Source organism: Dipodomys merriami, unplaced genomic scaffold (genome assembly GCF_024711535.1).
Source record: "Dipodomys merriami isolate MVZ:Mamm:240054 unplaced genomic scaffold, mDipMer1.0.p SCAF_198, whole genome shotgun sequence".
Classification (NCBI taxonomy): domain Eukaryota; kingdom Metazoa; phylum Chordata; class Mammalia; order Rodentia; family Heteromyidae; genus Dipodomys; species Dipodomys merriami.
This window is the reverse complement of record NW_027203359.1, coordinates 456,440-479,712: the sequence shown is the minus strand read 5'-3', so window position 1 is coordinate 479,712 and position 23,273 is coordinate 456,440. Positions and strand designations below refer to the sequence as shown.

The window sequence follows — 23,273 nt, the reverse complement described above, 5'->3', positions numbered from 1 at the left end:
CCAGAGTTCAAGCCCCAAGACTGGCAAAAATAAACAAACAAATAAATAAATAAATATTAATGTTCTTCATATAGTAGATAAGGAAAAGCACAGACAGCTCTATAAAAATCACAGCTGAGTAGGTTATATAGAAGAAATAAATCCTATAGGTCAATCATAACTCAAGGACACCTTAGCTTTTATTAATAAGACTGTGGCTCTCAAGTTTCAGGTACAATCACCAAAGATGTCAAAGACGTCTTATTGAGGGACTGAATGGTAACACCTAAGAGAAGGGTAGAAGGGTAGAACATGACAAGCTTGTGAACATTTTTTGTTTTTACATTTTTACTTTTTTTTTTTGGTTGGTTGTAGGTTTGAACTCTGGGCCTGAGCACTTCAGCTCAAGGCTAGTGCTCTACCCCACAGCGCCAATTCCAACTTTTTCTGTTTATGTGGTGCTGAGGAATCGAACCCAGGGCCTTATGCATGGGAGACAAGCACTCTACCAATTGAGCCACCTTCCCAGCCCCATTTTACTTTTTTTGTGTGTGTGTGGGGGGGGGGGCGGTTGGGGTAGGTAGAAGTCATGGGGCTTGAATTCTGAGCGTGGGTGCTGTTCCTGTACTCTTCAGCTCAAGGCAAGCCCTCTACCACTTGAGCCACAGCACCACTTCTGAGTTTTTTTTCTAATGGTTTATTGGAGATAAGAGTCTTACGGACTTTCCTGCCCGGGCTGGCTTTGAACTGTGATCCTCAGATCTCAGCCTCTGGAATAGCTAGGATTACAGGGATGAGTCACCAGCGCCTGGCCATTTTTACTTTTTTGAGACAAGCTTTCACTATGTAGCCCAAGAGGGCCTCTTCCTGGGCTTATACATGTGTATCACTACACTTGGCAAAACAAAAAACTATAAAAACAGTATATTGCTTTTTTATTTTGAAAATTACCTGACATATTTTCTCCCAAATTTCATCACATCCAGCTTTTTCTTGAAAGCTAAGGGCCAAGTCATAATTTTCTGCTTCAGACCACACAATCAGAGTGTCCTTTGGATAAAAAAAAAAGTCTGATTAACATAACACCAACTACCTACATACAGAGCAGTAGAAATATGACATAATATTTACTTTTTACAACACTACTATTGGTAGTTATCAATGTCTTTTTACACTTTGTCAAATCTATAAAACAAAAACAATGTTTTCTTAAGGACAAAGTCTGATCAACATATGAAAGAGTACAAAAAGATACTCATGACAAAAAAAAAAAAAAAAGGAGGGGGCTATTAGTAAAAAAAAAAAAAACAAAAAACTTTTCCCCTCTCTTACCAACAGGAATTTATTTATTTTTGCAGTACCGAGTATTGAACTCATTCATGGCCTCATTTTTGCATTTTATGCTACCACTTGAGCACACCTTTTTGCAATGGTTATTTTAAGGCAGGGTTGCTTTATGCCCTGGCTGGACTAGGCTGTGATCCTCCCACTTGTGCTCCCCTGTGCTGCTGAAAATGACAGGTGCATGCCACTGCACCTAGCCTTTGGTTGAGATGGAGTCTCAAGAACATTTATGACTAGAGGCTAGCCTGGAACAATGACCCAGCCCCTCCTCCAATCTCTGCCACACAAGTATCAGGATTATAGGCTTGAGCCATTATGCCTACCTAATCAATAGATATTCTTTATTTGGAGCATGTGAGGTCTACAAAGCCCTCAAAACTACCAGATAAAGTCATGTGAGCACTTACCTACACAAAGGTTTTTAACTTTCACCAAAGTGCTGTTTTGAAGAAGCACTACATTCCTATCACCCTTCATTCCTATTCAGACAGAACTTTATACTTACAATTTATTTACTTATTTTCAGATAGGGTCTCAGTACGTTTCCAGGCTGGGCCTGAATTCTTGTCTTAACCTCCCAGACTTAGTCTCCAGAGTAATTAGGATTATAGAACCATTCTAGGACCCAGCTCAAAACTTTTGCATTTTACAACAAGAAGTTCACTGAGACTTGAATTAAGGGCGTGGGTCCTGTCCTTTAGCTTTATTGCTCAAGGCTGAAGCTCCCAACTCGAGCCACTTCTGCTTTTTACTGGTTAATTGGAGATTAGAGACTCAGTTTCCTGTCTGTTTGAATAAAAATAAGGAAACTGACACTTCAGTTTGAACTTTACACAGTGTTCAGTTGCTAAACTACCTGGAACATAAAACAGTTTCACTTGTAAAGGATGTGCTTAGCATGCACAAGGCCCTGTTATCATCAACATCACCCCTCAAAAAAGGGGAATGGGATAAGAGTAATAGAGTAAATTTGACTAAAGTACATTATATGCATTATGAAATATCACAATGAGACCCCTTTGTACAGTCAGACATAAGTAAAATTTAAAAAAAAAACTAAGAGCATGGTAGAGTGAACAGCAACAACACAGCCAAAAAACAACAAAGGAAAGAAAAAAATTCCATTGAACACTACACACATTACTAGCAGAAATATTATCTTAGAATAAGACTGGCAAAATATATTGTCATCTGTTCTGACTTATTTTTTCAACTTAGGGAAATAGATAATTTTCATTTACTACTAATTGAGGGGATAACATACAAGATAAAAATATAACATCCTCATTTTTACCTGTTGTTTCTGGTATGCAGTGTTAGGGTTTATTTTGGACTCTAAAAGTAGAGAACCTATAAAGCAAGCAAACAAAAAGACATTACTGAAAAATAGCAAAATCAAATTCTTTTTTTTTTAAAGGAAATAGGATTATATTTCATTTGGATTCCACTTACATTTTTCTTTTTTCTTTTTTTTAGCTAAAGTCACAAACACCTTCTAATCTTCAAATGATAGTCATTATCTTAATCTACATAGTTTATGAACTCTATGACCTTTAACAATAAAACTATTTCTTAAAATTGGGTGATATGTACATTTCTTTCCTTCTGCTTAGTATCAGCTGTTCCCTCTTTCATTCTCTCCCTTCCATCACTGCCCAGAGTTGCTTAATTTACTTTCATCAATGTCCTGTGCATCTGATGGGCCCATCAAAATCAAATTCTTCTAGGCAGAATTTCTTTCTTAAATATCAGATGGACATACAACTTTAGGTAAGAAAAATATATAAAGTTTAATCTAAGAAGTTATATGTTTACCACTTTTCTTGTGTTTGGGGCAAAGTGCTGGGGATTGTTAGGCCATGAAAGGGCTAGGCAGGTGCTATACCACTGAGCTTAGATAGTAAGACAGATATGATCATCAAGCCTCATCCCTCTGAGTAGCTAGGATTAAAGTATGAACCACTGGGCTTAGCCAGTATTTCTCCTTCTTAATAAAAGAACTACAATATTTCTCTTTCTTCAAATAACAAATTTTTCCTCACAGTAAGCTAGTTTGCAAATTTCTGTTTTTACTCTGGCCATAAAATAGACTCATATTTAGAAATTCACTACTTTGTGAGAAACAGGAAATGTATTTTTGAGTGTGTGCGCACCCACAGGTGCAGGCCAGTCCTGGGGCTTGAACTCAGGGCCTGAGTGCTGTCCCTGAGTATTTTACTCGGGGTTGGCATTCTAAGCCATACTTCCACTTCTGGCTTTTTAGTGAATAACTGGAAATAAGGAGTAATCTTAGACTTTCCTGCCCAGGCTAGCTTCCAATCACAATCCTCAGATCAGCCTCCCGAGTAGCTAGGATTAAAGGAGTGAGCCAACAGAATTGAGCTTCGAAAAAGCAAAGTTCCAGAAAGAAACTGCACGGATCTTCTCAACAACCACTTCCAAGTTATCCAGAGACAGAAAACTTAAGACATGTTGGCTCTGAATGTAAAAAAGCAGGATTTTTCTGCAGCTGTTTTTCACAGGTGCTTTCATTTCTTCTCATGTTACACTTCACACAATGACTTACCCACTTCAAATAATGACTAGACAGCTGACAAAGAAAAAAAAATCAATGCTCTTTACACTTCCAAATTTCTGTTAAAATGCACTTATTAATTGCATGATACTATCCAAGGTTAACCATTAACTACTATTCACTCAGAACAGTGCAAAATACTACTGAAAATAGTAAAATAACAGCATTTAGCAATTTGTGATGTTTCAATCTGTATCTTGTGAATATCAACAGCTTCTCCCAGCACACTATTCAGCAGTGTCTAGCCCAGGTGACACGATTACCTTAAAATCCATCTCTTAAAACTTTCTGTATTAAAGGTAACTAAATATTCACTATTACTGGTCTGCCAATACCCACAAGCTTCATTTCTTTAGGTTCTCTTTCCTTTCTCAATTTTTATTCTATTTTTGCCTCACTCGAAGATCAGACAACTATAAGGTATATAAATGAAATAGGTTTCATTAGGAAGCCAATGAAGAGAACACAACGTGCTATTCAGGCTGGAGAAGTTGTTCTTTTAATTGTGAAAATACTGTACAGAAGAGTTACAATTACATGGGCAAGATAATGAGTACATTTCTTATCTGGCATTGTAGCCTCCTCCTTTGTTTCCCCTTCCATCCTCCCCTCGAGGAGAAGTTTATTTACCGAACTGCTGCCCCAGCCATGCATGGTGGAGAGGCATGACTGAAGAGGAAAAGGGGCGACCCACTCCTGGGCCAGGACTTATGTAGGCAAGGGACAAGAAGAGGTGTGGCCTGGTGGGGGAAAGGTGTGGCCACACTGGATCCGGACATGACCTCAGGGTCTAGGACCCTAAGATTAGATGTGGATGTATGTGACCAGAGGTGGCCCAGGATGGATATCACCTACCTAGCAGGATGGGAAGGTGACTACTTCCAGGTCGGCCAGTTACCTAGGTAACAGATACTGGGCAGAAACTTAGCCAAGAGGTAGGTAGGTTGGGCTGGGAAGGTGGCTCAGTGGTAGAGTGCTTGCCTTGCATGCATGAGGCCCTGGGTTCCATTTTTCAGCACCATGTAAGCAGAAAAGGCTGGAAGTGGTGCTGTGGCTCAAGTGGTAGAGGACTAGCCTTGAGCTGAAGAGCTGAGGGACAGCACCCAGGCCCAGAGTTCAGGCCCCATGACTGACCCAAAAAAAAAAAAATTACAAAAACCAAAACCAAACAAAAACCTGTTTTAAACTGTGTGTGTGAGGGGGGTGGGGGGTTGTGGGTGTGCGCGCGCATGCCACAGCACAGGTGGCTGTCCCTGTTTTTTTTTTTTTTTTCTTCTGGGTCTGGTCGTGGGGCCTGACCTCTGGGCCTGGGCGCTGTCCCTCAGCTCTTCAGCTCAAGGCTAGCGCTCTACCACTTGAGCCACAGTGCCACTTCCGGCTTTTTTCTTTTTTGCTTATGTGGTACTGAGGAATCGAACCCAGGGTCTCATGCATGCAAGGCAAGCACTCTACCACTGAGCCACCTTTCCAGCCCTGTCCCTGAGTTCTTTTGCTCAAAGCCAGCACTCTACCAACCTGAGCCACAGCTCAGCCCCACTTCCAGCTTTTTTGGTAGTTAATTAGGAGATAAAGGCCCAAAGAAACATAGGTTCCATGGTTTCCCTTATTTGCAATAACTAGTCTATGTCTGAGACAAGCAGAAACGGTCAGATAAATTGATGTTAGGCGAATTGAACCCCAAGATAAAGACTCAAATGGTTTTTCTTGCTATTGTTTCTAACATATTTATAAAATAATTTCTTTCTTGCTTTGTATGTTCCTCCCCCACAGTATAAGCCCTATTTTCACTGTATTTGATGTTGGTATAATTTGTAGAGGGGAAGAGAAAAAACATTCTTTAAATAGGGATACAGGTGGACCCATTCCAACAATGAGATGTACAAGATGATACTTTCACAATAAAAAAGAGAGAAAGCGTCTCATGGACTTTCCTGCATGGGCTGGTCTCAAATCTCAATTCTCAAATCTCAGCCTCCATAACAGCTGTGAGTACAGGTGTGAGCTACCAGTGCCTGGATTAATCTTTTTTTTTTTTTTGGTTGGTCGTGGGGCTTGAACTCTAGGCTTGGGCGCTGACCCTGTACTCTTTAGCTCAAGGCAAGCGCTCTACCACTTGAGCCACAGCACCACTTCTGGTTTTCGAGTGGTTTACTGGAGACAAGAGTCTCAGGAACTTTCCTGCCCAGGCTGGCCTTTGGCTTTGAACCGTGATCCTCAGATCTCAGCCACCTGAGTAGCTAGAATTACAGGCGTGAGCCACCCACACCCAGCTGGATTAATCTTTTTAATGGCTCTCAGATTAAAAAAAATTTTTCCTACCAAGTATCAAAGCCACACATCTCTGTAGCTTCTACATAATCCTGATGCTAAGTCTGGAAGACTGTGGTTTGAGGCAAGAGAAGTTTGCTAGACCCCCCAACTTCAAAATAAGCAGCAAAAAGCTGGGCTAAAGGTTATGCCTCAAGTTCAAATCTAAATACACCAAACAATAAAAACACAAAAAACACCCCAAATTCCCAGTATCCTTTTTTAAGGGGGTGGGGAAAGTATTGGTACTGGGGCTAACTCATGAGGGTTGGGGTGCTGTCCCTTAGCTTGTTTTTGTTTTTTGGATGGTTGTGGGGCTTGAACTCAGGGTCTGGGTACTGTCCCTGAGCTCTTTTGCTTAAGGCAAGCACTCTACCAACTTGGGCCACAGCATCATGCCCAGTTTTCTGGAGATGAGTCATACAGACTTTTCTGCTGAACCATTATCCTCAGACCTCAGCCTCCTAAGTAGATAGGATTAAAGGCATGAACCACCAGCACTTTTTTGCTTAAGGCAGGTACTCTATCACAGCCAAAGCTCTACTTACTTACTGCCTTTCACAGGTTAAATGGAGTCTCACAGATTTTCCTGCCCAAGTTGACTCTGAACTGTGATTCACAGATCTCAGCCTCTTGAGTAGCTAGATAGGATTATAGGTGTGAGCCAGGGTGTTTGGCTTTCAGTATCTTTTCAATTGTCTTCCTATACAATTGCCCCATTTTTTGTTTTGGAAATTAAAAAAAAAAAAGCAGCAAGTGCATCAACAGATTGTTTAACAGCCTTTTAAAGATACCAAAGGTCAGGGAAGTAGCACCACAACAATCACTGAATCCCAAGTTTTTTTAAACTATTTTTATAAAGTATTGTTTCACTGCTTTGTCAACCATAACAAAAATCACATTCTGTTGTTTTCACTGACATAATAAATTTCTTAGTGATTGAGCCCCTTTTTTGTTTGAGGGTAGGGCATCACTCCAGTTTGGAATTATGATCTCAAATACTATACTCTTACTTGAGTCATGCTTAGGCCCTTTTTTGCTTTAGTTATTTTTCAGATGGGCTGACCCTGGCTTTGAATCATGATCCCAAATCTCAGCCTCCTGCATAGCTCAGATTATAAGCATAAACCTCCACGACTAACTTGTTTGTTGAGGGGGAGAGGGTTAATCTCACTAAATCCCTTCACCTTTGCTGGCCTCACAATTCTCAAATCCCCCATACTAGAATTACACAAATTTGCCACCATCAATCAAGTTTCCTTCCCCCGCCCCCTTTCCAGTCCTGGGGGTAGAACTCAGGGCTAGGACACTGTCCCTGCGTTTCTTATGCTCAAGGCTAGCACAACTACCACTAGAGCCACAAAGCCACTTCCAGGTTTTACTGTTTATGTGTTGTTGAGGAATAGAAACAAGGGCTTCATGCATGCTAGGCAAGCACTCTACCACTGAGCCACCTTCCCAACCCATCCTCACTAATCTTTAAAAGTAAATTCAAGATACTTGCTGCAGGGGCTGGGAAGGTGGCTCAGTGGTAGAGTGCTTGCCTTGCATGCATGAGGCCCTGGGTTTGATTCCTCGGTACCACATAAACAGAAAAACCCCGAAGTAGCACTGTGGCTCAAGTGGTAGAGCGCTAGCCTTGAATTGAATAGCTCAGTGTCAGTGCCTAGGCCCAGAGTTCAGGCCCCACGACCAACGACCAAAAAAAAAAAAAAAAAAAAAAAATTAGTGAAGATATATAAATAGGTATATAAATAATTATACTTAAAACCAAACTGAGAAAATAAACACTCTTTAAAAATTAGACTGCATGAAAGTAAATCTACCCAAAAGAAAAATCAGAATATCCTCTGTTAAATGATAAAGTAGACTCAGAAGGGAAAGTAGCTGGAAATAATACATTTGATAAAGGACTCACATCCAGAATATATGAACTTTTACAACTCTAATAAAAAGACACCACATGCCAGGCACCAGTGGCACATGCCTGTAATCCTAGCTATTCAAGACACTGAAATCTGAGGAACCTGGTTCACAAGCCAGCCCAGGCAGGAAAGTCTGTTAGACTAATTTCCAATTAATCAGCAAAAAGCCAGAAATGGAGCTGTGGCTCAAGTGGTAGAACACTAGCCTTGAGGGAAAAAAAAATGCTCAGGGACAGCACCTTGAGTTCAAGCCCCAGGACCAGCAAACTCTCTCTCTCTCTCTCTCTCTCTCTCTCTCTCTCTCTCTCTCTCTCTCTCTCTCTCTCCAATTAAAAAGAGGACACTGGTCTTTACTAGACATTTCTCTAAAATATACAACCCAATAAACATGAAAGGCTCACCATCATGGTCACACTGCAGTCAAAACCACAAATAAGGGACTGGGAAAGTGGCTCGGTGATAAGAGTGCTTGCCTTGCATGCATGAAGCCCTGGGTTCGATTCCTTCAGCACCACATAAGCAGAAAAAAAGTAGGAAGTGGCGCTGTGGCCCAAGTGGTAGAGCACTAGTCTTGAACTGAAGAGCTCAGGGACAGCGCCAGGCCCAGAGACAAGGCCCCATTACCAACAAAACAAAAAACAAAAACAAAAAAAAAAACCACAAATAAGAAAAACTTCCCACCCACTAATATGTCTATAATCAAAGTCTATAATATGTCTATAATCAAAAGTTCAAAGGCCTCTTACTTAAGAGGCCTTAGGTTCAATCCCCAGTGCTTACACTCCCCCAATAAAAAGTTAAGCAGAGGAAGTGCAGCTGTGGCTCAAAGTGACAGGGCGCTAGCCTTGAGCAAAAGAACTCAGGGACAGCACCTAGGCCCCAAGTTCAAGCCTCACAAATGATAAAAAACAAAAAACAAACTAAAAAGAAGTTAAGCAGAGTTGCCCAGCAATTCTACTCTTTGAAATATATACCCTAGAGCAAAAAAAAAAAAAATACCCACACAAAAATTCCATCTTATTCTCTTATGTTTATAGCAGGATTATTTTTTTTTGGGGGGGGTAGGTCATGGGGCTTTAACTCTGGGCTTGGGTACCATCCCTGTGCTCTTCAGCTCAAGGCAAGGGCTCTACTGCTTGAGCCACAGGGTTTATTGGAGATAAGAGTCTCACAGAGTTTCCTGCCTGGGCTAGCTTTGAACCAAGATCCTCAGATCTCAGCCTCCTGAGTAGCTAGGATTACAGGCGTGAGCCACTGGCCCCGGGCCATGAGACTCTTATCTCCAATAAACCACCTGAAAACTGGAAGTGGTGCTGTGGCTCAAGAGGTAGAGTGCTAGCCTTGAGCTGAAGAGCTGAGGGACAGCACTCAGGCCCAGAGTTCAAGCCCCACGACTGACAAGAAAGAAAGAAAGAAAGAAAGAAAGAAAGAAAGAAAGAAAGAAAGAAAGAAAGAAAGAAAGAAAGAAAGAAAGAAAGAAAGAAAGAAAGAAAGAAGAAAGAAAGAAAGAAAGAAAATAGGTTAGTGATTGTTTAGGGACAGACAAATAAAGATGAATGGATAGTGACTACTTGAGAGTATGATTTCTTTTAGAAAAAATAAAATGTTCTAAAACTAGGTTGTGCTGATGGCTTAAAATCTGTAGCTATAGTGTGCACTGGTAGTTCATGCCTATAGTCCTAGATACTTAGGAGACTGAGATATGAGAATCGCCGTTCAAAGCCAGCCCAGGCAGAATAATCCGTGAGACTCCTCTCCAATTAACCACCAGAAAACTGGAAGTGGCACTGTGGCTCAAGTGGTAGAGCGCTAGCCTTGAGCTGAAGAGCTGAGGGACAGCGCCCAGGCCCAGAGTTCAGGCCCCACGACCGGAACCCCCCCAAAAAAAGATACATAAATTACATTTAAGATCAAAAAGTGTCATAATGATTACTATTAGGAGATAGTGATGGGAATGAAAATGAAGTATCTGTTATTTCAACTGCTGACTATTTGGTAAAGTTTTTGCACTTTTTAATGTACTCTCATTGTTTGGGGTGGTAATGTGGTTTGAACTCAAGAGGCTTGTGCTTGCTTGCTTATATACCCCAGACTTGTTTCTAGTTTAGTTACTTTTCAGATAACGGCCAGCCTTGGACTACAATGCTTCTTGGGAGACAAGAGTAACTATAAAAGAGACAGGAGGTTTGCCACAAACAGAACAGAGGACTAGAGCAATCACCTCAACTAGTGCTTCTAAGAAACCTACACTCTGGGAAAAAAAAGGAAGGAAGGAAGGAAGGAAGGAAGGAAGGAAGGAAGGAAGGAAGGAAGGAAGGAAGGAAGGAAGGAAGGAAGGAAGAAAGAAAGAAAGAGAGAGAGAGAGAAACAAACAAACAAACTTACACTCTGGCCTTTCTGTGGCATATGTGGCCTCATGCTTCTGCTGAGGTTCAGTTACTACGGGTAGCCTCTCATTTTCTGCCCTGAGTTGCATGAATTGGGAGGCTGTGGTGAGAATGGGCACAGAATGGCATTGAGAGAATGTATTCTTCTACTAGTAGTGTTATCTCTGTATGTAATTCACCTTGAATAGGAAAACATGCCAGACCACCACTACCCAGACCTTTGAGACGAGGACCAGATAACTAAGCAATGGTTAGCCAAGAGTTCACTGTAGGGCCAGCCAACTAGCATATGTATAAAATCTTAAAACATTTGGAAGGCTGAAGCAGAAGCAGGAGGATCACAGTTTGAGGCCTGCCTGGGCTATACAGTTAAGACCTCTGTCTCAAAAGAACAAAAAATCTGGGCTTGGAAGGTGGCTCAGTGGTAGAGTGCTTGCCTTGCATGCATGAAGCTCTGGATTCGATTCCTCAGCACCACATAAGCAAAAAGAAAAAAAAAGCCAGAAGTGGCGCTGTGGCTCAAGTGGTAGAGCGCTAGCCTTGGGCTGAAGAGCTGAGGGACAGCGCCCAGGCCCAGAGTTCAGGCCCCACAACCGGACCCTCCCCCCCCCCCCCGCAAAAAAAGAACAAAAAATCTATTGTACAGGTGAAAATGTCAGAATTCACCAAGACTATTAAAAAAAAAATCCTACAAATATGCAAATGAATCTGGGTGCTGGTGGCTCATACCTGTAATCCTAACCATCAAGAGGCTGAAATCTGAGGATTGTAGTGCAAAGCCAATGTGAATAGTAAAGTCCATAAGACGCTTTTCAGTTAAACACCCCCCTCCTCCAAATACAAACTGGGAATAGGAAGTATGGCTCGAATAGTAGGGGGCCCAGGCCCTGAGTTCAAGCCCCAGTACCAACCAACCCTCCCCCCACCACACGCGCGCGCACACACACAGCAAATGATGAGTTCATGCCTCAGCACCAACCCCCCACCCCCACAGCAAATGATAAGCTCATATCAAAAAAAAAGGGGGGGCTGGGAAGGTGAGGCCCTGGGTTCGATTCCTCAGCACCACATAAGCAAAAAAGAAAAAACCCGGAAGTGGCACTGTGACTCAAGTGGTAGAGCGCTAGCCTTGAGCTAAAGAGCTGAGGGACAGCGCACAGGCCCAGTGTTCAAGCCCCAGAACCAAAATATTAAAAAAACACACACACACACAAAAGAGAATGAGATTGTTAGGTTATACTACATCAAATGGCTTGCTTGTTGAGCAAGCTGCTGAATCCAATGTTTGTTCTTAAGGTAGTACCCTACCACCTGAGCCATAGTTCCACTTCTGCTTTTTGGTGGTTAGCTAGAGGAGGTAAGTCTCATGGACTTTCCTGCCCAGGTTGGCTTTAAACTGTGATCCTCAGATGTCAGGCTCCTGAGTAGGTAGGATTACAGACAGGAGCCTCTAGCCCCTAGAATGTTACTTATTGTTTTAGTAAAATATTAATCACCAGGAACTGGGAAGGTGACTCAGTGGTAGAGTGCTTGCCTTGTATACATGAGGTTCTAAGTTCGATTCCTCAGCACCATATAAGCAGAAAAGGCTGGAAGTGGTGTTGTGGCTCAAGTGGTAGAGCACTAGCCTTGAGCTGAAGAGCTGAGGGACAGTGCCTAGGCCCAGAGTACAAGCTGCACGACCGACAAAAAAAAAAAAAAGATTAATCACCAGAGGGAGCCAAGACTAAGGATTCCTTAATGCTTTAAGCCAGTATTCTACTCTGTAGTCAACGTGGCCCCAACCTTACTATCTTCCTGTCTCAGCCGTTCCAAGTGTTGGGATCAGACATTTACCATCATGCTAGACTTACCAAAGATTCTATAAACAAGCATTCTTCCAAATGTCTTTCCCATGAACACAACTATGCAAGAACTCCCATCTGTTCATGTTGCTAAAGACTCTTATTTATAGTAAACTCTTGCTCCTGAAATTTCACTGTACATAACTCAAATATTTTCAAATATTTCAGATAATAAATCAACTTGAAACTTTATCGCCACCTCTCTCAGTACACACATTATATACTATAAATGATAGGTTTTGAACACCGTTAAAAGTAAAAAGGTAATTCTCGACAGGTGCCAGTGGCTCACACCTGTAATCCTAACTACTCTAGAGGGTGGGATCTGAGGATCACGGTTCAAAGCCAGACCGGGGGGGGGGGGGGGGGGGGGGGGGCTGGGAAGGTGGCTCAGTGGTAAAGTGCTTGCCTTGCATGCTTGAGGCCCTGGGTTCGATTCCTCAGCACCCATAAGCAAAAAAAACAAGCCAGAAGTGGTGCTGTGGCTCAAGTGGTAGAGCGCTAGCCTTGAGCTGAAGAGCTAAGGGGCAGCGCCCAGACTCAGAGTTCAGGCCCACGACCGGACCCCAAAAAAAAAACCAAAACAAAGCCAGACCGGGCAGGAAAGTCCATGACACTTTTTTTTTGGGGGGGGGGCTGGGGGAGCGCGCACAGTCAGTTGTGGGACTTGAACTCTAGGCCTGGGCGCTATTCCTCAGCTCTTCACCTCAAGACAAGAGTCTCACGAACTTTCCTGTCCACTCTGGCCTTGAACGGCAATCCTCAGATCTCAGCCTTCTGAGTAGCTAGGATTACAGTCGAGAGCCACTAGTGCCGGCTCCATGGCACTCATCTCCAGTTAACCAGAACATGAAGTGGTGCTGTGGCTCACGCGGTAGTACGCTAGTCTTGAGCTGAAGAGCGCAGGGACAGCACCCAAGCCCAGCATTCAAACCCATAACTGAACCCGCCCCCCCAAAAGTAATTCTCCACTTTACCAAAGTGATTCCATAAAGCTGTCATGCAATTCCTGATAAAGTCCTGTTATACCATAGCAAAGTTTGCTGAAGTTTAAAAAGTTTTGTAGGGCTGGGAATGTGGCTTAGTGGTAGAGGTTTGATTCCTCAGCACCACATAAACAAGTGGCTCTGTGGCTCAAGTGGGAGAGTGCTAGCAAAAGAACCTCAGGGGCAGTGTTCAAGCCCCAGGACTAGCAAAAATTAAAAAAAAATATATTTTTTTAAAGAAGTTTTGTAAACAGGCACCAGGTGGCTCATGCCTGTTAATCCTAGCTACTGAGGAGGCTGAGACCTGAGGATTGTGGTTCAAAGCCAACCCAGGCAGGAAAGTCATGAGACTTTTAACTCCAATGAACCACCGAAAAGCCAGAAGTGAGGCTGTGGCTCAAATGGTAGTGGGCTAACTATGAGCAAAAACAAAACAAAACAAAAACCTCAGACAGCTATGCCCAGGCTTTGAATTCAAGCTCTAAAACTGGCAGTTGTGCTTGGGCACACACACAAAACAGTAAAATGTATATGACTTTAAGTATTGCTATATGTATTTTTGGGGGGAGTGGGGTGCCAGTCATGGGGCCTGGGCACTGTCCCTAAGCTTCTTTTGCTCAAGGATAGCACTCTACCACTTGAGCCACGTGCCACTTCCAACTTTTTCTGTGGTTCTGAGAAATCAAACCCAGGAGTTCATGCATCTTAGGCAAGTACTCTACCACTGAGACAAATTCCCAACCGTGGTATTTTTGTATTTAGCTAAATTATGATGGTGTTACTACTATGTCCTGAAATTGTGTTAGGTTTGGTCTAGATAAAATCTGTTATTTACCAAAAGACTGGTACTTGGTATTTGAAAAAAACAACAACAACTAACCATTACCAAATGTCCTATACAAATATGAGAAATAAATATGAACTGAAAGAAGGCTAAAGAGGGTATAGTTCAGTGGTCGTGCTCTTGCCTAGCCTGTTCAAGGGCCTGACTTTGATCCCTAGCACCTCAGGGTAGAGACAGGTAGAGAGAAGAAACATTTCAAATACAGCACATTGGACTTGGGAAGTATTAAACAAAAACAAAAAGGCAAAGACATAGTTATTGAGCTACTTTATCTTTTTAAATGTTTTAAATATTTTGAATACTTTTTATTTTAAATACTTTTCAAATATTTTTCAGTCCCTTTTGCATTTTTTCAAAACTTTTTCAGTATTATTACAGGGTCAAGAAAATTAGGAAAGAGCTGGGTGACAGAGGGTCAAGCATAGTTCAAACACAGCCTAGGCAGGGAAGTCTGTGTATGAGTCTCTTATCTCTAACCATCAAAAAGCAGGAAGTGGAGCTGTGGCTCTATTGGTAGAGTGCCAGCCTCGAGTGGGAAAAGCTCAGTGACAGTGCTCAGGCCCCATTACAAAAAATAAAAATAGAAAGGAAAATTACAAGTTCAAAGTTTGTGTCCTGGCACACTCACTGGTGGCTCAGGTCTCTATAATCCTGGTTATCTAGGAAGCTGAGATCCGGTGTGGGCAGAAATATCTCTGAAACTCCATCTCAATAGAAGGAAGCTGGATGTTGTGGTGCACATTTGTCTTACCAGTAAACAATAGGAAGCACCTGGGTTGGGAATGTGGCTTAGTGGTAGCGTGCTTGCTTAGCATGCATGAAGCCCTGGGTTCGATTCCTCAGTACCACATAAACAGAAAAAGCAAAAAATGGTGCTGTGACTCAAGTGGTACAGCAGTAGCCTTGAGCAAAAGCAGCTCAGGGACAATGCCCAGGCCTGAGTGCAAGCCCCAAGATTGGCAAAAAAAGGAAGAAAAAAGACAAAAAACAAAAGGAAGCACTTAACAGTCAGATCACATCATGCCCAGCAGTAAGACCCTATCTGAAAACTAATCAGCAGAAAAATGGAGCTGAAGACCATGATTCACCAGTAGCCATTAATTCAAACTCTAGTACTGCCAATAAATAAATACATAAACAAAAGAAAGTTTGAGGTAATGCCTCCCTAAGTCCTGGTATAAACAAGAACATACAGACTGGGAAGGTAGCTTAGTGGTAGGGTGCTTGCCTAGCATGCCCCAGGTTTGATTCCTCATTACCACATAAACTGAAAAAGCCAGAAGTCCTGCTGTGGCTCAAGTGGTAGAGTCATAGCCTTGAGCAAACGAAGCTCAGGGACAGCACCCAGTCCCTGAGATCAAGCCCCAGGACTGGCCAAAAGAAAAATGGGGAGTCTGGTGTGGTGGCTCACGCTTGCAATCCTAGCTACTCAAGAGGCTGAGAGCGGAGGATCACTGCTCAAAGCCAGTCCGGGCAGGAAACTCCATGAGACTCTATCTCCAATAAACCACTAAAAAACCGGAAGTGGTGCTGTGGCTCAAGCAGTAGAGCACTGGCCTTGAGCTGAAGAGTGCACGGACAGCACCCAAACCCAGAGTTGAAGCCCCACGACTGACCAAAACAAAAAAAAGGGGGGGGGAGGTTAAATCAAAACAAGAACACACTAGGAGGGCTGGGAAGGTGGCTCAGTGGTAGAGCACTTGCCTTGCATGCCTGAGGCCCTGGGTTCAATTCCTCAGCACCACATAAGCAAAAAGAAAATAGCAGGAAGTGGCGCTGTGGCTCAAGTGGTAGAGCGCTAGCCTTAAGCTGAAGAGCTGAGGGACAGCGCCCAGGCCCAGAGTTAAGGCCCCCCGACCGGACCCCCCCCCAAAAAAAGAACACACTAGGAAACTTCTGGTATTGGCAACTTTCCCCTCTCTTGGTTATTGGGAACTATCTTGAAACCTATTTCAGCACTATTAAGATACCACTTCCACTTTATAAAGTCTAGTTCTGGTTTCCAATACCATACCTCCAAGAAGAACAGGCAGAAACATGGGAGCCAGATTAAAGGGGAAAAAAATGTTACTCAGGTTTTTTTTGGTTTTTGTTTGTCATGGGACTTGAACTCAGGGACTGAGCACTGTCCCTGAGCACTGATCCTTTTGCTCAAAGCTAGCTTTCTACCACTTGGAACCACAGCGCCACTTCCAGTTTTCTGGTAGTTAATTGGAGGTAAGAGTCTCTGGGAATTTTCTGCCAGGGCTGACTTCGAACCTCAGATCTCAATCTCCTGCGTAGCCAGGATTACAAGCATGAGCCACTTGGCTCTGGCTGGTTACTCCTTTTCTTAGTCATCTATTATTAGTTCTTTGTGTACTGGTCCTGGGGCTTGAACTAAGTGCCTGAACTTTTGTGCTCAAGGCTAGTGCTGTAGCATTTGAGCCACACAACTCCACTTCTAGGCTTTTGGGATAGTTAATTGAAGATAACAGTCTCACAGACTTTCCTGCCTGTGTTGGCTTCAAACGGCAATCCTCAAATCTCAAGTCTCCTAGGTAGCTAGGATTACAAGCATGAACCACTGGCACATGGCTAGTTGTCTATTAGTTCTTATTGGACCAAGTTATAAATACTTTTCCAATCAAATGAGAAAGCTTGAGTTCAGTGTTAATATGTATTAACATAATCCTTCCCAGCAAGTTTATTTGTATGGGTTGTTATAGCTACAGTAGCTGAAACAGTAACTCTAGCCTAGTAATGTATGGGTGTGGGTGGGGATACAGAGTTCAATTTTAGGTTAGAGGCATTGATCATGCTGACAGAGGAAAATGATTCTTAAGGAGACATTAGTAATATTGAAGAGGTAGAAAAGGTTTGCAAAGAATACATGCTTCTGATAAATGTATATATCCAAGGTAACTTAACAGTAACTGAAGCATACATTCCAAGACATCCCCCTCAACTCATTTGAAATCTATTCTTGCCAATGAAATAGACATTCTTATCTCAAAAGGGAATCTCACAAACTTTGATACCTCCCACATAATCTGAGGAGGAAATCTGACCAGAGACCACCAAATAAAGACAATTCCAGTAACAACATTAGAAAGGCAATATAGAGTTCCAACCAGGAACATTAGAAAGGCAATACAGAGTGTGAGAACAGTCAAGCTAAAAGTTGCACAGTAGTATATATAACTAAATTATTCATCGTGAAAGAGATCATTTCAGACCAATAATTCAACCATTCTCAGAAAAGGTAAATTGAAGAATATCCTGTTCTGACAGCAAACTCTTGTCAGAATCTATCCCCAAAAGTTTTGTTTTGTTTTTTTGCGGATCATGGGGCCTAAACTCTGGCCCTGGGAGCTGTTCCTCAGCTCTTCAACTCAAGGCTAGGGCTCTACCAATTGAGCCACAGCGCCACTTTCAGCCTTTTCTGCTTATGTGGTGCTGAGGAATCGAACCCACGGCCTCAGGCATGCAAGGCAAGCACTCTACCACTGAATCACCTTCCCAGCCCACCCAATAGTTTTGATAACAGTGTTACTTACATATGTACTTCCTCAAAATAGCCCATTTATTCACTAAACTTTTAAACACAAACCTATTCTGGGAAGGTGGCTCAGTGGTAGGGTGCTTGCCTTGTATGCAGGAGGCCCTAGGTTCAATTCCTCAGCACCATATAAACAGAAAAAGCCGGAAGTGGGTGCTGTGGCTCAAGTGGTCGAGCACGAGCCTTAAGTTAAAAAGCTGAAGGACATCAACCCAGGCCCAGAGTTCAAGCATACATCTAAAAAAACACAAAACAAAACAACAACAACAAAAAAAACATCATTAGAGCCCTGTGTGGTAGCTGAAGCCTGTAAACCTAACCTACTACACAGGAAGTGTAAATCAGGAATTGTGGTCTTAGGCAAGCCCAGGCAAAGAGATTCACAGCTAGGAGCTGGTGCCTCATTCCTTGGCTGAGATCTAAGGATCGTGGTTCATAGCTAGCCCAGGAAGGACAAAGTCTATTGAGACTTACCTGCAATTATCCACCAAAAAGCCAGAAGTGGAGATGAGTGCTAGCTTTGAGCAAAAAATTGTTCAGGGCCAAATCAAGCCTAGAAGTCACCAGACTTTCTTTCCATTTCTTTTTCTTTTCTTTTTTTTTGGGTCCAGTGGTGGGCCTGAACTCTGGGACTGGGCTCTGTCCCTCAGCTCTTCAGCTCAAGGCTAGCGCTCTACCATTTGAGCCACAGCGCTACTTCCAGCCTTTTTCCCCCTGCTTAAGTGGTGCTGAGGCATCGAACCCAGGGCCTCATGCATGCAAGGCAAGCGCTCTACCACTGAGCCACCTTCCCAGCCCTTTCTTTCCATTTCAACCAAATGCTGGGCAAGATGGTACAAAATTGTCATTCCAGCTATGGGGGAAAACAAGTAGGGCAGACAACAACTCCTCCTCTTTTTTTGTACCAGTTCGAGCTCAGGGCCTAGAGCTTTCAAACTCCATCTTTTGAGCCACACCTCCAGTTCCACTTTCTTGTTACTTAGTTGGAGATAAGGGTCTGCTTCAAATCTGACCCCTCAGATCTCAAGTACCTGGAGGTAGCTAGCTAACCGGTGTGAACCACCAGAGTTAAATTCATTTTTTTGTTTGTTTGGGAAGGAGCTTCATATGCAGCCCAGACTAACCTGAAACTCCTAATCCCCCTGCCTTGGCTTCCCTAGGTCTGAGATTACAATCACGTTCTACCAAGCTTGGTTCTAATTTTAAGTTTCTATTGAATAAATGAGTCACTTCATAGAAAAATCAGAACTACTTCCCATTTTGCTCATTATAATAGAAAACTCTCAACTATGATTGTAAAGGAGAATGGGGAAGCACAAAATAACTGTAACAAGCTAGCCAAGGGCATAATAACTCTCACATGTGGCATGGAGGTAAATTACAATTTTTTTTTTTTTGGTCAGTCGTGGGGCTTGAACCCTGGGCCTGGGAGCTGTTCCTGAGCTCTTCAGCTCAAGGCAAGCACTTGGGCCACAACGCCACTTCTGGTTTTCTGGTGGTTAAGTGGAGACAAAATCACAGACTTTCCTGCCAGGGCTAGCTTTGGACCGAGATCCTCAGATCTCAGCCTCCTGTGAAGCTAGGATTATAGGTCTGAGCCACTTAGTAATTATTTTCATTTCCTTAGAAGCCTTGCAACCAAGAATAAAAAGCAGCAAATGCAAATAGAAAAATTAGGAGTTAACTGTTATTGACATTAGTTTCCAACCAAAGAGTAGATTTCTCAATTTCAGATTACCACACCTACACTTGTCATTTGAATCTGTTTTCCTATCTGTAAAGATAGCAAAAATTATAGTATCTACATTGAAGAATGTTTTAAGAATTTTCTAAGTCAACACAACCATACATTGCTTAGTTACTGTCACAGTGGGCACTCAACAAATTCTATAATTCCTCTATAATTCCAACTTTATAGTTGGAAGTGGTGCTGTGGCTCAAGAAGTGGATCGTTCCCCTAGATCTGAAGAGGTAAGGGACAGAGCCCAGGCCCAGAGTTCAAGCCCCACAACTGACAAAAACAAAACACCTTTATAGTCATTAAACTAAAAATAACCTCACAAGTATCTTAGAATGTTTCTAAGTCCATTTTCCTTTCTTTTCTTTTTTTGAAACTAGGTCTCACTAATGATCTCAGATATGAAATTAAAATTCTCCTGCCCTATTCACTATAGTGATGAGATCACAGACACATGTCAATTACCTCTGGGATTAGTGTATTCTTTGGAATTAAGTTTTCCTTACTAAGTTTGCAAGGGCAGATGGGTAACTTTTTTTCAGTTCCCTTTCCCTCTTAGATAAAAATAAAAGCCATTTTTGTTTTAGTCATTCAACCTGCTATATTGTAGAGTCTCAAATCCAAATGGAAGGGAGGTTAGATGCTATTTTGTGTTATGAAATATAAAGGCTGGGAATGTAGCTCAGCAGTAGAGGGTTTGCTTAGCATGCATAAAGCCCTGGGTTCGATTCCCCAGTACCATATAAACAGAAAAAGCCAGAAGTGGTGCTGTGGCTCAAGTAGTAGAGTGCTAGCCTTGAGCTGAAGAGCTCAGGCACAGCACCCAGGCCCAGAGTTCAAGCCCCATGACCAACCAAAAGAAAATTAAAAAAAAAAAAAAATATATATATATATATATACACACATATATGGAAAAAAACTACTAGGTTTTTATATTGTCATGTTAGGAGAGTATGATTCACTATTATACATAATGCTTAGGAAACATTTTTGTATTGCACCACATAAGCAAAAAAGAAAAAAGCCAGAAGTGGTGCTGTGGCTCAAGTGGTAGAGCGCTAGCCTTGAGCTGAAGAGCTGAGGGACAGCGCCCAGGCCCAGAGTTCAGGCCCAACAACCAGACAAAAAAAAAAAAAAAAAGAAGATGCTAACTGAGGGTGGAGGTTAAACTCAGTGGTAGAGCAGTTGCCTACACACACGTTAACTGAATCTGAAAGATCATACTTCCCAACTCACTACATAAAAAGTTTTCCAAGCATACAAACATGTTAAGGTAGATTATTCTGTGAGAGTCCTATACGAAAAGCACGCTGAAGTGGCATTCAACTTTTAACAAACCTGGCATTGAACTTTTTCTTTCTGTAGGACTGGAGTTTGAACCCAGAGCCTCATGTTTGGTACGCTGGTGTTCTATTGCTTGGGCCATACCCCAGCTCTCAACTTGTATTTTAACAGACAAATAACTCAGTCTTTGACTCTTGAAAGAAAATAAATTTTCCTGGTTTTAAGGGGTTTTTTGGTTATCTTTATGAAGATAAGCTATGATCAATACAGGCCAAATTGCCATTTCACAACTGAAATCAAATTTGTGTTTCCAAAATCTTTAATTACAGAGAGAGAGTAATTTGAGTTCTGCGTATAGTCCAAAGAAGGAAATTCCTTAAGATAAATGTGATATTTCAGCAACAACTATCATAACAAACTGACATCGCTACTGTCTATAAATTTTATACTGTCTGTAAATTTATAGACTAATGTAACGAAGAGTGGTGAGAGAGAACTTTTTACATTCAGAAGAAACAACTAGGAAATACAGACATTCCTTTTATTAGAAAAAATTCATACTAAGTTACCGAAAAAAGAGGCAGTAAGTCTTTGAAAGTGTTATTTTCATACAAATTGGTCTTTGGACCTCGAAGGCTGTTTCAAAATATGTCCAATAAAGGCACTAGGACAGACCCAATTGAAAAGATTCAAGTTATGTGTCATCTTCTCCCCACCTGTTAACAGAATCCAATTATCACCATATACTTAAACAATCAAAAGCTCGCAATAAAATGATTCCAAACGTGAAAGATGTTTACACAGTGAAACGTCCCACAAAATCTTCCATCCCTACGAAAAGACCAACCAACAGTGGGTGAAAACAAGTCTATCCAAGCAAGGCAACGTAACATTTGCTCTGCCTGAATATAGAGCTGCGAGCTACAGTAGTCAACCCGCCACCGAACCAGGAAGAAGAATCCCAACGTGTTAAAAGCAAAGAACAGTCAAATCCTCTCAAAGACCGCAACAGAAAAGAACTTTCTTAGATCCAGTCAAAGTTTTACGTTTGCTTTCCAGTTTTACAGATGGGCGCTCGGAGGGAGGTTGGATGGATCCGTGCCTTCTCTCAAGGTCACTGGTGTAAAAGCCCAACAGTCTTGGGGCTCCCGATCTCAGGTCCCCAACTTTTCCACTCCACCCCCACCCCGCGCGCACCCCTAGGCAGCAGGGCGCAAACGTGCTGGACTCCATTCGAACCCTAAAAGCCATCAAACTCTAGGAGAAAGATGACGGAGAAAGGCTCTGTTCCCCGCAGGCCCGGGGTGCCCCCCGCCCCAGGAGCCAGGGAGGTGGCCAGGCACGGGTGGAGGGGAAAAGGGGTCCCACCGCGACTCGCCGTACTCACCGTCGCTCTCGGCCCTGACGAGCAGGGACATGCCCTTCAGTCGCTCCACGTAGCCGGAGGACACATGTCCGGTGCCCCGGTCATCCCACTGCCGGTCCTCGTTCAGCGTGTAGACCTTTACCCGCCGCCGGGTGTCGGTCATCGTGTCGCCCGGAAGCCGGGACGGGAGCCCCGCCGGAGTCGCCCAGGAACCCGGTCCACGAGAGGCAGGCGCCCGCGAGCGGAGGACTCCGGGTCCTCACTGCCGCCGCAGGTGGTCGCGGGGCCGCGCCGCCCCGCGCATGGCCCGCCCGGGGGCCCGAGGTCTGGGGCCGCCGCCTTCGCTCGCCTCCCGCTCCCCGGCGCTATTGTCCGGGCCCGGCGAGCGCGGCCGCCCGGCAGCCCCGATGCAGACGCGCGGCGCCGCGCAGCTCCCGCTCCGCGCGCTGGGAACCCGGGGCTCCGCTCACTGCTCAGCTCCCGCCGCCGCTACCATCTCGGCCCAGCCGCTTCCCGCGCCGCCGCCGCCTCCTCAGGCCGCCGCCGCCATGTTTTCCTTCCTTGTACCTGGCCCTGCGGCCGCGGCCGGTGGCTCGGCTCCGCTCTTCCGGACTCAAGTGTCCGAAACTGACGGGCGTCTGCTCCTGCTGCAGCTGCTACCGCTGCCCGGGAGACCCTGGACGCCCCCCGGCCACCGGCGCGGCCCCGGCTACAGCGAGTCGCCTTCCCTCCGCAGCCACCACCGCCTCTTCCGTCTTCCTCACCGAGCCAGAGCCGCCGCCATCTTGGCTCGCCCCTCAAAGGCGGCGCGCGGGGCCACCCAGGCAGCGGCTGCAGGGGCGGCTCGGCGGCCCCACCATTTAAAGAGACAGGAGCGAGGCCGTGAGCTCCCCGGCGGCGGCAGCCTGGGACGGAGGCGGGAGGCGGGCGCGGAGCTGCCGCGGTGGCGGGAGCGCCGGGAGCGGAGGAGGTGGGACGCTCGGTCGCGCCGGTGACGGCCCGGGACTCTCGCGCTTCCCCGCACGCGTCGTCGTGCGAGCGCCGTGGCGTGTGCGTCGGTCGCGCTCTGTCTTCGTCATCAGTCCCGCGGCCGGTTCGGAAGGGGCGTGCAGTGCGCCTGCGGCCTCTTCCTGGCGGGACTCCGCCTCTGCCG

The 23,273-nt window shown here is 44.0% G+C and overlaps 1 protein-coding gene across 2 annotated transcripts in view; it reads right to left on the bottom strand.

The window, feature by feature from the left end:
• LOC138831487 (serine/threonine-protein phosphatase 4 regulatory subunit 3A) overlaps nucleotides 1-23,162 on the bottom strand; it is a 53,659-nt gene extending 30,497 nt beyond the window's left edge. For both annotated transcript variants that reach the window (XM_070028549.1, XM_070028551.1), the window contains exons 1-3: nucleotides 22,142-23,162; nucleotides 2,618-2,673; nucleotides 931-1,029 (exon numbers count right to left, since the gene is read on the bottom strand). In XM_070028549.1, coding sequence (XP_069884650.1) covers nucleotides 931-1,029; nucleotides 2,618-2,673; nucleotides 22,142-22,283 — 297 coding nt within the window. In that variant the 5' untranslated portion in view covers nucleotides 22,284-23,162. The remainder of the gene's footprint in view (nucleotides 1-930; nucleotides 1,030-2,617; nucleotides 2,674-22,141) is intronic.
• Nucleotides 23,163-23,273: the final 111 nt, after the last annotated feature.